Source organism: Heterocephalus glaber, unplaced genomic scaffold (assembly GCF_053883595.1).
Source record: "Heterocephalus glaber isolate CG9 unplaced genomic scaffold, H.glaber_assembly_v1.0 deba00001442, whole genome shotgun sequence".
Lineage (NCBI taxonomy): Eukaryota > Metazoa > Chordata > Mammalia > Rodentia > Bathyergidae > Heterocephalus > Heterocephalus glaber.
In genome coordinates, this window is record NW_028258296.1 from 54,449,129 (window position 1) to 54,461,977 (window position 12,849).

General features: G+C 35.7%; 1 protein-coding gene across 1 annotated transcript in view; it reads right to left on the reverse strand.

Moving 5' to 3' along the window:
* Positions 1–12,849, reverse strand: part of Sec22b (SEC22 homolog B, vesicle trafficking protein) — a 29,409-nt gene that overhangs the window by 14,410 nt on the left and 2,150 nt on the right. Inside the window, exons 2-3 of the mRNA XM_004853857.4 lie at positions 6,202–6,311; positions 2,063–2,223 (exon numbers count right to left, since the gene is read on the reverse strand). Of these exons, the coding sequence (XP_004853914.1) occupies positions 2,063–2,223; positions 6,202–6,311 (271 nt within the window). The remainder of the gene's footprint in view (positions 1–2,062; positions 2,224–6,201; positions 6,312–12,849) is intronic.

The window sequence follows — 12,849 nt, forward strand, 5'->3', positions numbered from 1 at the left end:
GAGAAAAGTAATTAAGGCAGATACCTCTGAGTTAGAAGATTTCCTTAGGGATAGAACCCTTATGGATATTACAATCTACTAGAGTTAGCCTTTCCTGAAAGTCGAAAATTTCAAAGTGTATTTGGAGGGTACTAAAGGTTTTATGACTTAAGTCTAATACCTTCCCTAAAGGGATGCTGGCAAAAAAAAACCCTCTACCATCATTATGGCTAACATAGTTGAGAAATACTCCATTGAAATATTTTTCTTTAATATACTTTCCCAATGTTGCCCTGTTCTTAAACTTCAGGTAAAGCAAACATGTGATCAAGAGTTTCCCAAAATACCGATATAAATCTGCCGTTTCATCCATCTTCAGCCTGTGTGTTTCTCAAAACCATAAGAAGAATGATTTACCTTTAAAGATATTTTCAACTTCAGTAAAATATGAATCTATGTGTATTGGACAACTTTTATTTGCCTCTTTAATCCCCTTTCTACCCTTCTGCACCTTGCCTTCTGCCTTGGGACCCCAACCTATATGGAGCACATTAAGGTGCTCCTTATCCTCTGGTCTCCGATTAGGATCAGGCAATGAAGGAACTAACAGTAGGGAAGGAGGGCGGACAGTGATGTCAGGACATTTATTCCCGACTTCCCCAGAAATCACTTTGGGCTGACAGCATCCCTCTACTGCTCTTCTCAAGTTGGTGTCCTTTATAAATGCTCTTTCTCAGGTTCAGAAACTGATCCTTTCCCTTATACCTTTAGGCCTGGGGATGGTAACAACTACTGTGTTACTGATCCCAGGTTACTCTTTCTTGTGGTTCCCTTATAGCCTATTCATATCTACCCTTTGAGTATAGCATTATTTTCCTGTGTGACTCATATATTTTTTTCTTTGGGTTTATTGGGCTGTTATTATCTACAAAAATAAAATTTGAAAAACTAGACATTACATAATTTAGCACTTGGAGAGTTTATAGTTATGAAACACTAGAGTGTTTAGTCAATTTTTCTCTATTTCTATAAAGCAGGATGACCCACTTATCTAGCAAACTTGAAAGACTTCAGAAGGTCTAAAATAATATACCTCATTTCATTTTTAACTAAAAATATCAGTGATGTAGTCTGATCCTACTTGTACTCATTCCTTATATTTAGTGTATATTAAGTATACTTTATTAGGCCTGACTGGCACTGAGTCTTTTCATAATTCTTAAACAATTACAAATATCTGTGCTTGTTACTTCTTAATATAGTAAATATTATCCTCCAATACCATCTATACTATATATCTTCTTCTTTTTTTTTTTTTGGTACCGGGGATCGAACTTGGGCCCTTGCGCTTGCCAGGCAGGCGGCGGAACCACTGAGCTAAATCCCTGGCCCTATACTATATATCTTCTAATATTTTTTTAGTGGACCTTATTCTATTGAAAAAAAAAATCAAAATACCATTCTTTCTGGTTTCCAAATTCTGATCTCCATAAAATAGGTCTTACTGTTAGTACGTGTCTACAGAAGAACTCAGCTGTTACAAGGCAACCAAGCAGAGATCTTCATACATAGTTCCTGTCACAAATGACCCTAATGAAAAATCAAGTCAAGGGACAAGTTCTGTGAGGAAAAATCAAAAGGCAAGTTCTGTGTTGAAAACATCAAAGGACAAGAGAAAAATGTGATTCAAAAAGACAAAAAGAAGAGGGCTAGGGATTTAGCACAGTGGTTCCACCGCCAGCCTTGCAAGTGCAAGGTCCCAAGTTTGATCCCCGGTACAAAAATAACAAAAACCAAAATAGACAAAAAGAAGTGGAAGAATTGGGGAAAAAGGAGAAGCCAAAATTTCATTAGTAATCATAGGGGAAAAAATGTGTTAACGCCAACATGGTGGTCCACACCTGTAATCCCAGCACTCAGGAGGCTGAGGTAGGAAGATTGCTGTGGGTTCAGGCCCAGTGTGAATTAGATAGCAAGACCCTATCTCAAAACAAACAAACAAATAAATGTATCAGTATTATACTAGTGTAACAAATAGCTTCACTGCAGTTCAATCCCTTGAGAAGTGAGGGGCAAAACTTACCAAACTCAATAAAAGAATAAGGTCTAGACACAGTAGGCACCTTCTTCCCATGCTGTTCATCAAATTCTGAATGCAAATCTTGTAGGTAGGCAAAAGCCAACTTTTTAGGGAAGGCAGCTTCACACAAAACCAAATAACACACTCCCTGCTCAATAATGTAGCTGGAGAGACAAAAAAAGCAAGACAAAGGAACTACATCAAAGTGTTTCAAGCAGACTCTTAGAATATTATAAACTTCGATATCTTGGGTCTAACCCCTTTGAGGCTGGCTAAGTCAAAGTCAATTTCAAACTACAAGTCTTTAGGATTAGAAAACAAATCTCTTCCAATCATTAGAAGTATGGCCCCAAAGGAGTATTTATATGTATTTATTTTTGTGGTGCTGGAAATTGAACCCATGGTCTTTCACAAGCACATCCCAGATCTTTATTTACTGGACACAGGAAAGTGAAACCTCGGGATTAATAACCTGCCTAATTTTCAAGGAGGAGAACGCGGTAATCATGCAACAATAGAACCAATTTCTTGTGTTAGTGAGCTAGCTCCCTGGCATTCTGGAAGTGGCTATATGATTACATGCATGAACTATTCTTGGATAAAGGTTAGGCTACTAAGTGGCTTTCAAATTTCTTTTTACCTACAGTATTCCTTATTTCAGTACAAAACTACATTCAGAAGACTAATGTGTGTAGTAGATAAAAGCAGACGTTCTTTAAGTAGGAGTTTAAAGACTTAAAGTATTACTTAAATTCCCATTCCCATCCTTTCTATGTGACTCCTGAGGCATCCTTGGGCTCCACAGAGGATAATTTAAAGACTATTACATGACACCTCAGTCTCCTTAAGTAATATTAATAATACTGCTGTCCTACTACTTGCATAAACCCCTGAATTAATTGGCCTCCTTGCCTTCAAGCTGCATCATCTTCTATACCACTAGTTTTATTCCCCAAAAGTAAATAGGCCCATATTGACCTGCTTACAAATTCCAGGGGTTCCCTGATACCTATAAAATAAAATCATATTCCTTAGTACTTACAGCACTTTGAAAGATGTGTAAGTCACAGTCTGTCATATAGTCTAATACACTAAATAGCATGCTATTCTTCAAAATGCTAGGTTCAAAAAATCTCTAATTCAGTTTATGTTATTTCTAACTGCAATGCTCTTTACAGAGAAATCCTTACATTTTCATACACTCACTTCTACTATAATTTTTTCTGTGAAAACTTCTTTGTATGCTCTATCCTGTTTCTTCAAACTTCATCACCACAAATGGGAATTTATTGTCGCCTTCTCTCCTCCAAAGCATTTTACTTACACTAGATTATACCTTTTGGGGGTAGTACTAGGGATTGAGTTGAAGCCCTTTGCACTGAGCTATGTCCCCAGTCCTTCTCTTATTTCTTATTTTGGGTCAGGGTCTTGCTAAGTTGCTCAGACTGAGCTCAAACTTGTGATTCTCCTGCTTTAGCTTCCCAGAGTACTGGGGTTACGGGTTGCACCACCATGCCTGGCTGGATTATAGCACTTCTTGTCCTAAAGTATTATAGAATACTGGTTTAAATACTGATAAAGATAGTATACTGGTTTAAATATTGTCTTTCTCTCTCCCTGTAAGAGGATAAGTCACTTAAAGGCATGGACCTTAAAAGCAAAATTTAGTACAAGGTCTGGCAAAAAATAAAGCTTTAATAAATAGCCCTTCAGTGGTAGTAAAATATTGGACATTATGAAGGTCATAAAGGAAAAAGGCAGAACATCTCTTCTCAATTCCATGAGAACTTTCCTAGGTCTATTCCTCTCTAACCCATAGTAGAGATACACAGAGGTCCCTCGGTATCTGTAAGGACTCGGTTCCACAACTCCCACGGATATCAAAATCCGGGCATGGCATAGTCCCTTCTATATAATGCCATTGTACTTTCACATAAAAAATGCACATCCTTCTGTATACTTTATATCATCTCCAGATTAATTATAATAATATAATGTAAATGCTACATAAATAACTGTTAGAGTGTTTAGTGACAAATCACAAGAAAAACACCAGTACATGTTTAGTAGATACAAATTTTTTCCAGATGTTTTCACTTTGTGTTTGGGTGATTCCACAGATGCAGAATATTCAGATACTATATTATGTAAGTTAATATGTTATGAAATGTAGTATCTTTTTTTTTTTTTATTTGAGGCAGGGTCTCTATTAGTTCAATCTGGCCTTGCACTCACTATGTAGCACTGGGTGGCCTTGGACTCATGATGATCCTCCTGCCTCAGCCTCCCAAATGCTGGGATCACAGGCATGCACCACCACACCCAGCTAGTATCTATCATTTTCTTACAGGCCACAGTTTTGTTTTTCTATACTTACTTGTTTTTTTTCTTTTAAATGGAGATTTTTTCTTTAAGTAAAACCCACAAAAGCTCCTCTCTAACTTAAATATTTTATTATCTGAGTCCTTAAAACAGCAGGAATTAGCTGATCCTTTTTAATTGTCCTATGTTCTTCTTGTACTCTTCTCCCTTTTAATCCTTCCTGTTTTATCAGATTCCAACTTGACATGTACTAAAAATTTAATACCAGTTATTTGTAAAAAATTTAAAATGCAATAGTTCCTTTGATCCTTCTCTCAGTTGTACACATCGTCTATAACTACAGACTGAGAAACTTCTAAGTCCTTACATTTTTTTTCCTACATGATAAGTAATATTTATTGACTATTCCCTGTGTGCCAAGCCAAGATGCTAAGTAACAGACAGATATGGATTCCCTTAAGGTCCTTACAAAACTCCTATGATTATTTTCCCTAGTTTATAGAAGGAAGTTAAGTATAACTGGAAAAGTTATGTGAGTCATTTCAAGTTAGTAAAAATTTGAGCAAGAGTACTAATCTAGCTCCACAATATTTTTTTTTGTTCAGCTTATTGGTTTCCAAATTTCTTTCTTTTTATTTTATGAAATAATAAAGCAAAATTACATGATAAAGTAATAAGAAAAAAACAAGTTAAACACTGTGTATAGTTATCTTCAAAGTACTTACTCAGGACAAGACATCTTCAAAAGATTCTCATAAAGAAACAAGGAGATACTAGTACAAAATTTTCTTTTCAATGAACTAAGAGGAACTAGTACTATAAATAAAATAAATTAGCATATATATTAAAATATTTTTGGAACAACAGAACAGGTAATTTGGGGAACCATCTGAATCTCTCCCTACTTTCTATTTATCTAACTCCCATTTTGCTCTTCATTTGCATATACATACTTTGAGTATCTCATATAAGAGAAACCATGTAATATTTAAGCCTTTGTGTCTGACTTATTTCACTTAACATTATGGTCTCAAGTTGCATACATTTGTCTACAAGGGCCAGGGATTTAGTTCACTGGCACCATGCCTGCCTCATAAGTGCAAGGTCCTAAGTTCGATCAATTTATCTACAAATTCCTCAAGTTTATCTTTCTTTATGCAAAGCAGTAATCCATTGTGTATAAATACTAGATTTTCCTATCCATTCATCTGCTGGTGGTCATGTACTCTGTTTCCAAGATATAACTATTATAAAATGGGGTGCTACATAAACATGGCTATGCATGTATTCCTGTAATATGATAATTTTAACTCTTTTGGGAAAATAGGAGGGGAATAGCTGGGTCAAATGGAATTTCTATTTTTGGGCTTTTGAGGAATCTCCACACTGATTTCCATAGTAGTTGTACTAGTTTACCTTCCCAATAACAATGCAGAAGAATTCCTTTTCCCCTCATCCTGGTCAGCATTTGTTATTACTGGGTTTTTTTTGATATAGGCATTCTTCCTGGGTAAGATGGTATTTCAAAATAGTTTTACTTTGCATTTCTCTAATATCCATAATATTTCTAAAGTATTTATTCATTATTGAATGATGAGTACAGAATTTATTACACACAGATGAATGGGTCAAAATTACTGTAAGCATATTAAACAAACAAAGATTTGTTTTGTAGAATTAGAGCCAGGGAAGTTACTTCCATGAAAAGACTGCATTTGAAAGTTACCTTTACTTTAAAAAAACTTGTTACCATTCTTATAAGGTGCTACATTACTGTCTTCATACCTAAGTGAGCATGAAGAAGTCGGAACTATACTCACTGAAAAGTCAAGGCTCCTGCTTCCAGGGTACATCTTGTAGGGGACTGTTCATTCAACTTTCGAAAGAGCTGCTTAGCCTGACTCTGATACTGCTGAAGGTCCCGGCCAGACTGAAAGAAGACACTTTCACTTAAGAATTTTTGACAAAAAGAAGCTATACCAATTAGCAAGAAATACCACGATATTACGAGGATACTATGTTCTTTCATCTATAGGTTAATACTATTCATCTTAATGAAAGAAAAATGGGCCACTTTTAGAACAAAAGGAAGACCTAACATCTAGTTCTTCAAAAAGATTCTATTTTTATTTGCCAAGAATCAAAAGTGTGTATCCCAGCTACATTTACGGCACTCTCCATGTTCCTTCCACTGTTAAAGTCAGTACCCTATTCCTGACCCACTGCACTTTCACAATTACTGGCAGAGAACCACACAGCAAGTGCCACGCTCAGGGGAAAACCCTGGGAACAAAAGACTGACGAATCTCATTTTTATGCTGGAATATCAAGTAGCATCTTCTTCAGAATGCTGCATCATTGAGCACTTACACAAAACTGAATGTGCGTGAAAATTGCACAAACACTATGACTGTAACTATCCAAAAATGAGCAGGGTAGAGCAAAGACTGGAAAGTTAAATATCCTTCACTGCATACATCCATTCAGTTCTCATGTGCCATAGCAAGTTTGTTCTCTTTTTTTTGGTACCGGGGATTGAACTCGGGACCTTGTGCTTGCACGGCAGGCGCCAGAATCACTGAACTAAATCCCTGGCCCCATAACAAGTTTGAATAGTGAAGGATATATACAAACAAAAATAAAAAGAATAACATTCAAATAATATAATTATAGGTAATATTTTTCTGAATAATTTATAAATACTTTTACAACTAAGGGGGGGGTTTCCACTGGGGAAAGAGTTGTGTAGTTTTTTTCCCCTTTACTGCTAGAATTGAATGCAGGGCCCATATATACTACAAAGTGCTCTACTACTAGAGCAGTGTCATTTCAAAAGAAAAAGTCCTACCTCATAGCCTAGTAGATGCAAAGGGGAAAAGAAATGTGCATGAAGAATGTGAAGCAAATACACATTGCTTATTCATCCACAAACTGGTCTGGCCAGCAACAGTTTGAAAGTTTGCAACCCTTCCAAAATTACTCTGAAACCCTAACCCCCAAGATGATGGCATTGGGAAGGAGAACCTTTGGGAGGTGGTTACAGTCATGAGGAACTCTAAGGATTGAAATTAAGTGTCCTTATAAAATCCCCAGAGAGCTAACTGCTTTCCACTTTGTTAAGGACCCAGCCAGAGACACCATCTGTGTACGAGGAGCAGGCCCTCACCAGACACAAAACCAGTTAGCCCCTTAATCTTGGGCTTCCCAGTCTACAGAACAGGAAAAATAAAATTTCTGTTCTTTTTTTTTCTTTTCCACTGGGATTGAACTCAGGACCTTGCACGGCACCACCGAGCTAAATCCCCAGCCTAATTTCTGTTCTTTATAAGCCACCTATTTTGTGGACACTGTTGTGTGATGGGAAGAAATAATTCTTCTATTTTGGATTTATTTACTTTGGATTGAAAGATAGAATATTGCCTCCCTTTGGTAGATTTTAATAACTAAACGTTGCAAAGGAAGTATTCATACTAGGTTCTGTCAGGGTCTGGGTCTCCCAAGGTCTAACTCTGAGAAAGGAAAAAGTAAAATCTTAAAATTCTAGATGGTATTCTGAGCTAATAGTAAATGCATGGAAGCAATGATAAAATGATAAAGTGGCAGCTCAGCAAATGCACAAGTACAGAATGGTGAACTGGAAATTTCAATATTAATAGGAGGTGAATACACGTGGGGCGCATCAAGGGAGTAAGGTGGAATCAACTCGAGGGGTTAGCTGTAGGGTTATCTTTTTGAGCACTGCTGTTACGGCAATATGTTACATAATGCAATTCATTTGAGAAATATTTTGGTTGACATGCATGTACATGTATGTGTATAGTTTTATATATTAAACATTATAATTTGCAATAATTAAACATTATAATACATATCAACATTATCATATATTACGGTTTATATCTAAAATGTTTTCCAAAAGTCTCACGTATTTAGAGATAGTATTTTAAAAAGAATCTTGATTGTGGAAGTTAAAGTTTAAGGTGCAGGCAAGTTAACACCTTAAAAGGACTAACTGAAGAAACAGATGGCAAAAAAATGCCAGTCAGATAAAAATTAGTAAAAATCCTTTGACTTCATTAAAAGGCATTGTAAACATTATTGCAACCTGACAGAATGAGACCAATAGCTGTATCAACCATAAGAAATGGTGGCCAAAAGCATGCTACTATAACAGGAACTTACAAAGAACAAAGAAAAGATGCCAATGCATAATACTGGGGACATATCTACATAAAGATTATGATATGTCAACCAACATTTTACAGTGCTAGCTCAGCATTACCATTCCTGTGAACATAATACTGGCACAAGCTTTTCGGCCAAATACTAATCTTTTTGGTATATTCATATGATAGAATACTATAGAGTTGGGCTGGGGATGTAGCTCAGTGGTGCCACACCTGTCTGGCAAGCAGAAGGTCCTGAGTTTGATTCCATGTACTGCCAGAAAAAAAAAAAAAGAATCTTATGGAGCTGTTAAAATAGTACAGTATATCTCTTCTTAAAGTTCTATAGTTTCAGTCTTTCATATTTAGGTTGATAGATCCTTTCAAGTTATTTTTATGTATGGAAATAAAGGGTTGAGGTTAATTTTTTACATACAGATACCAGGTGTTCTAGTACCATTTGTTGAAAACACTATCTTTTCCTCTACTCTTGAGTTGAGTTTATGTTCTATAAAATGTTAATGTTAAACAATCTTTCAAAAATCAGTGGCCCATATATGTGTGGTTCTATTTCTAGATTCTGTTTTATTCCATTGATCTACATGTCTTTCCTCATGCCAACACTGCCTTGATTACTGTAGCTTTCGAGGAAGTCTTAAAATTAGACACGAAATGTCTTCCAACACTGTTACTTTCTTTTTACTTTTCTAGATCTTCTGTACTGCTACGTAACTTTTAAATTTCAATATCCAATTCATTTATAGCAAGTATACATAGACCTGAATTTTTATATATACCTTGTGTTTTCTAATCCTGCTAAATTCAAATACAAGTTCTAGGGGCTCCTAGAGATTTCTTAGTATTTTCTCTGTAGATGATCATTTCATCTACATATAAAGATTTTACTTCTACCTTGCCAAACCTATGCTATTTGTCTATTTTTATTGCCAGACTATTTTGGTTTGGGCCTATGTTTCAAAGTTTAATGGATAGATGAAGACTAGGCATATCTGCCCTTGTTTCCCACCTTAGAGAGAAAACATTGTATCTTCTCCATTCATATAAGGCATTCTTGCTGGAAGTATGGAGTACATGGCTTAACTGTCGAGAAGGTTCTGTTCTACTTCTAGGCTCCTGATAGCTTTTACCATGAACAGCTGTAGAATTTTGTCCAATACTTTTTCTGCAACTACTGATAGAATCATATGGCTTTTTCCTTTCCTCTGTTAAAATGATGAGTTATGGGGGTGGATTTTCCAATGCTGAACCAACACTCCCATCCCTACAATAAAACCATTTTCTATATACTGCCAGATCTGACTTCTAATAGTTTGTTTTGTTAAACAGATTTCTATCTAGGTTCATACTGTTTTCTTCTATTATCTTTATCCAGTTTTAGGATTAGCACCATGTTGGTTTCCTAAAATGAGGGGAGAAGTGTTCCTTCTTTTTTCTGCTTTAAATGTTTGATATAATTCATCAGTTAAAATGTTTATGAGCCTGTTCTTGTCATATGGGTAGGTTTTCAAGCTAGGAATATACTTTCTTTAACAGATGCTATTCAAATTTTATATTTCTTCCAGAGTCAGTTTCATGAATTTGTCTTCCAAGGTACTTCACAGAAGTTGTCAAATTTATTTCAAAAAAGATTTTTGTAATATGCTTTCTATATCCTTTTAAATTCTGTAAAATCTGTGGCAATGTCCTCTAAATCTTGATATTGTAAGTAAAAAATGCATAATTGATATTGTGTAATAGGAAGAAAAGGTCTAAGGAAAAAGAAAAAATATAAGGAAAAAAATGGAAACAAAATCTTTGTAAATAGGGAAGGGTGGAGGGGGTGAAGGGAGGGCAGGGGAATGGGAAAATAATAAGAACCAAGATACTCATGTAACGGTACAAGATCCCAATGATGAATGTAACTGTATTTTATACCTAAAATGTACCAATAAATTTAGTGGAAAAAAAGAAGTATAATATTTAATGAAACAATATTCTTTACACACTATTAATGGGAAAAATGAAGTCCAATAATTGTACAGTATTGCCCATTATCTAATTTTATACATATACACACTCTCATCAATTTTAAGATCATACATCAAAAGGATATAATTTGGGTACAGATTAAAGGTAAAAACATAACATTTTGGTCTTTTTTGCTGTACATATTTGCTAAACTGTCTATATAAGTATGAATTAATATTATAATGAGAAAAATTATTCATTCACTCATTCCTGTTTATTGCATATTTGTACCCAGAGTGTTTTGTGCAATTCTGGTTTGTGAAATTTAAGGCAGAATTAGAAAAGATTCTTCTGAAATAGGCAAATGAAATTAAGTGCTCACTTTCTGCCACACACTGTTCTAAATACTTTACATATTAATATTTACAACTACCCTCTGAGGTGATTCAAATTATTATGCAGTCAGGCACGGTGGCACATGCCTGTAATCTCAGCACTTGCATTCAGGAGGATGTAACAGAAGGATCTTCAAGGCCAGGCAGAGCTACGCAGTGAGTTCAAGGCCAGTCTGGACAACACAGCAAGATGCTGCCTTAAAAAAATAAAATTATTATCCCTATTTTATATTTTATATTTATATGTTAACTTGCCCAAGGACTCCAGGCTAGTGAGGGGAGAAGCCAGGATTTGAACCTAGGCAGTCTAGCTCTGCGGCTCCTTCTCTAAATGTTGCGTTACTCCAGTTCTATATTTAAAATTACTTTAGGAAATATACCTTGCTGCTGTATTGTCCTACAATTTAAATGTTAAATCCAATTCATAAGAAATGCCCAAGAAGCCATGAGGCAATTGCGATCTAGATCTCACAAAACAACATAACCACTACTTTACAGACTGACCTTTAATTTGCTTTTAATGTCAAAGTCATGAAGGGCATACAGTCAGGTAGCTCACCTAACAATAATTAGGTTTCCTGATTCTGCTTTCTACTTCATCAAGAACAGATGAATGATCTTTAATGATGTCTGTTAGTAATCCAATCATGAAATGGATAAGAATAACTGGACAAACTGAGAAACAAAGGAGTTTATCCAATAGTACATTTAAGATTTCTATTTCTATACTACAGAAGAAACAAGGCAGTAATTTGCCATACTTTTCATTGTCCTCACCTAGAACCTCTGGACAACTAGTTCTATCAAATACCATCTTTTGCCTTTCTAAGGACTGTTTAGCTAAGCTCTTACTTGAAAGTCTTTGTTGAACTCAGTGGGACCAAGAACCAACCATTTTCCTCTGTAAGTAATTATAATAATCAACCTTAAAGGATTGGGAGCAAGAAGCAGTTTAACTGCACAACAGACTAGTTGCTTTTTTGGAGCAGCTCCCTGCTGTTTATCTGGTTAGGTCTAACACCTTAATGTCTAAGCTGCCCTCCACAGAGCCGCAAAATTAAAGAGAAGAGAATATAATAATTTTGAGGTAGAACAGAGGTGGATGAAGAAATTGCAAACATCCTAAAAGGAAAGCATACCAAAAAGGAGAAAAACAAATAGGCTATCAGCTAGGGTGTGTAGGTTTGTGAAGAAAAGCTCATTTCTCTGCCTGCCCTCAGCCTAAACTTCTAGTTAATCACAGAGGAAATACTGGGTATAAAATAGAGTAGTGTATTATTGTGTGAATTTTACTCTCTACTGTATTACCTGAATAACTTTTCATTTCCAGTAATAACACGGCTTGTACAGGGACTGGCACAATAAACACCTAATACTGTATTTGATATCTATATCAGTGTAAATAATTAAAAGTATATTGAATTATTGGGTTGGACAATTTGGGCACTTGAATATAAAACTAGTGGAGATAATCCAATTCTTAAAAAGTGAATTCTGGACTGATAAGAAGTAAACACATCATTAAAACATCTTAGGGGCCGGGGATTTAGCTCAGTGGCACTGTGCCTGCCTCGAAAGTGCAAAGTCCTTAGTTCAATTCCTAGTACTGCAAAACAAAACAAAACAAAAAAAAACTCATCTTAGGGGCCAGGGATTTAGCTCAGTGGTTTCGCTGCCTGTTGAGCAAGCACAAGGACCTGAGTTTGATCCTCGGTACCAAAAATAAAAAATTTTTAAAAACCAACCAAAAAAACCCCCATCTTAGAACAAGGTAGTCAAGTACAGTGTTAGGCACTAAGGCTAGTCTGAAGATATTGATTTTTAAGTCAGTGGTTTTTCAACCACAGGTGATTTGGGCCCCAAGGGGGCATTTTGTAACATCTGGAATTATTTTGAGTTATCATAACAAAGCAGGGGGCAGTGTGTTACTGCCAACTGG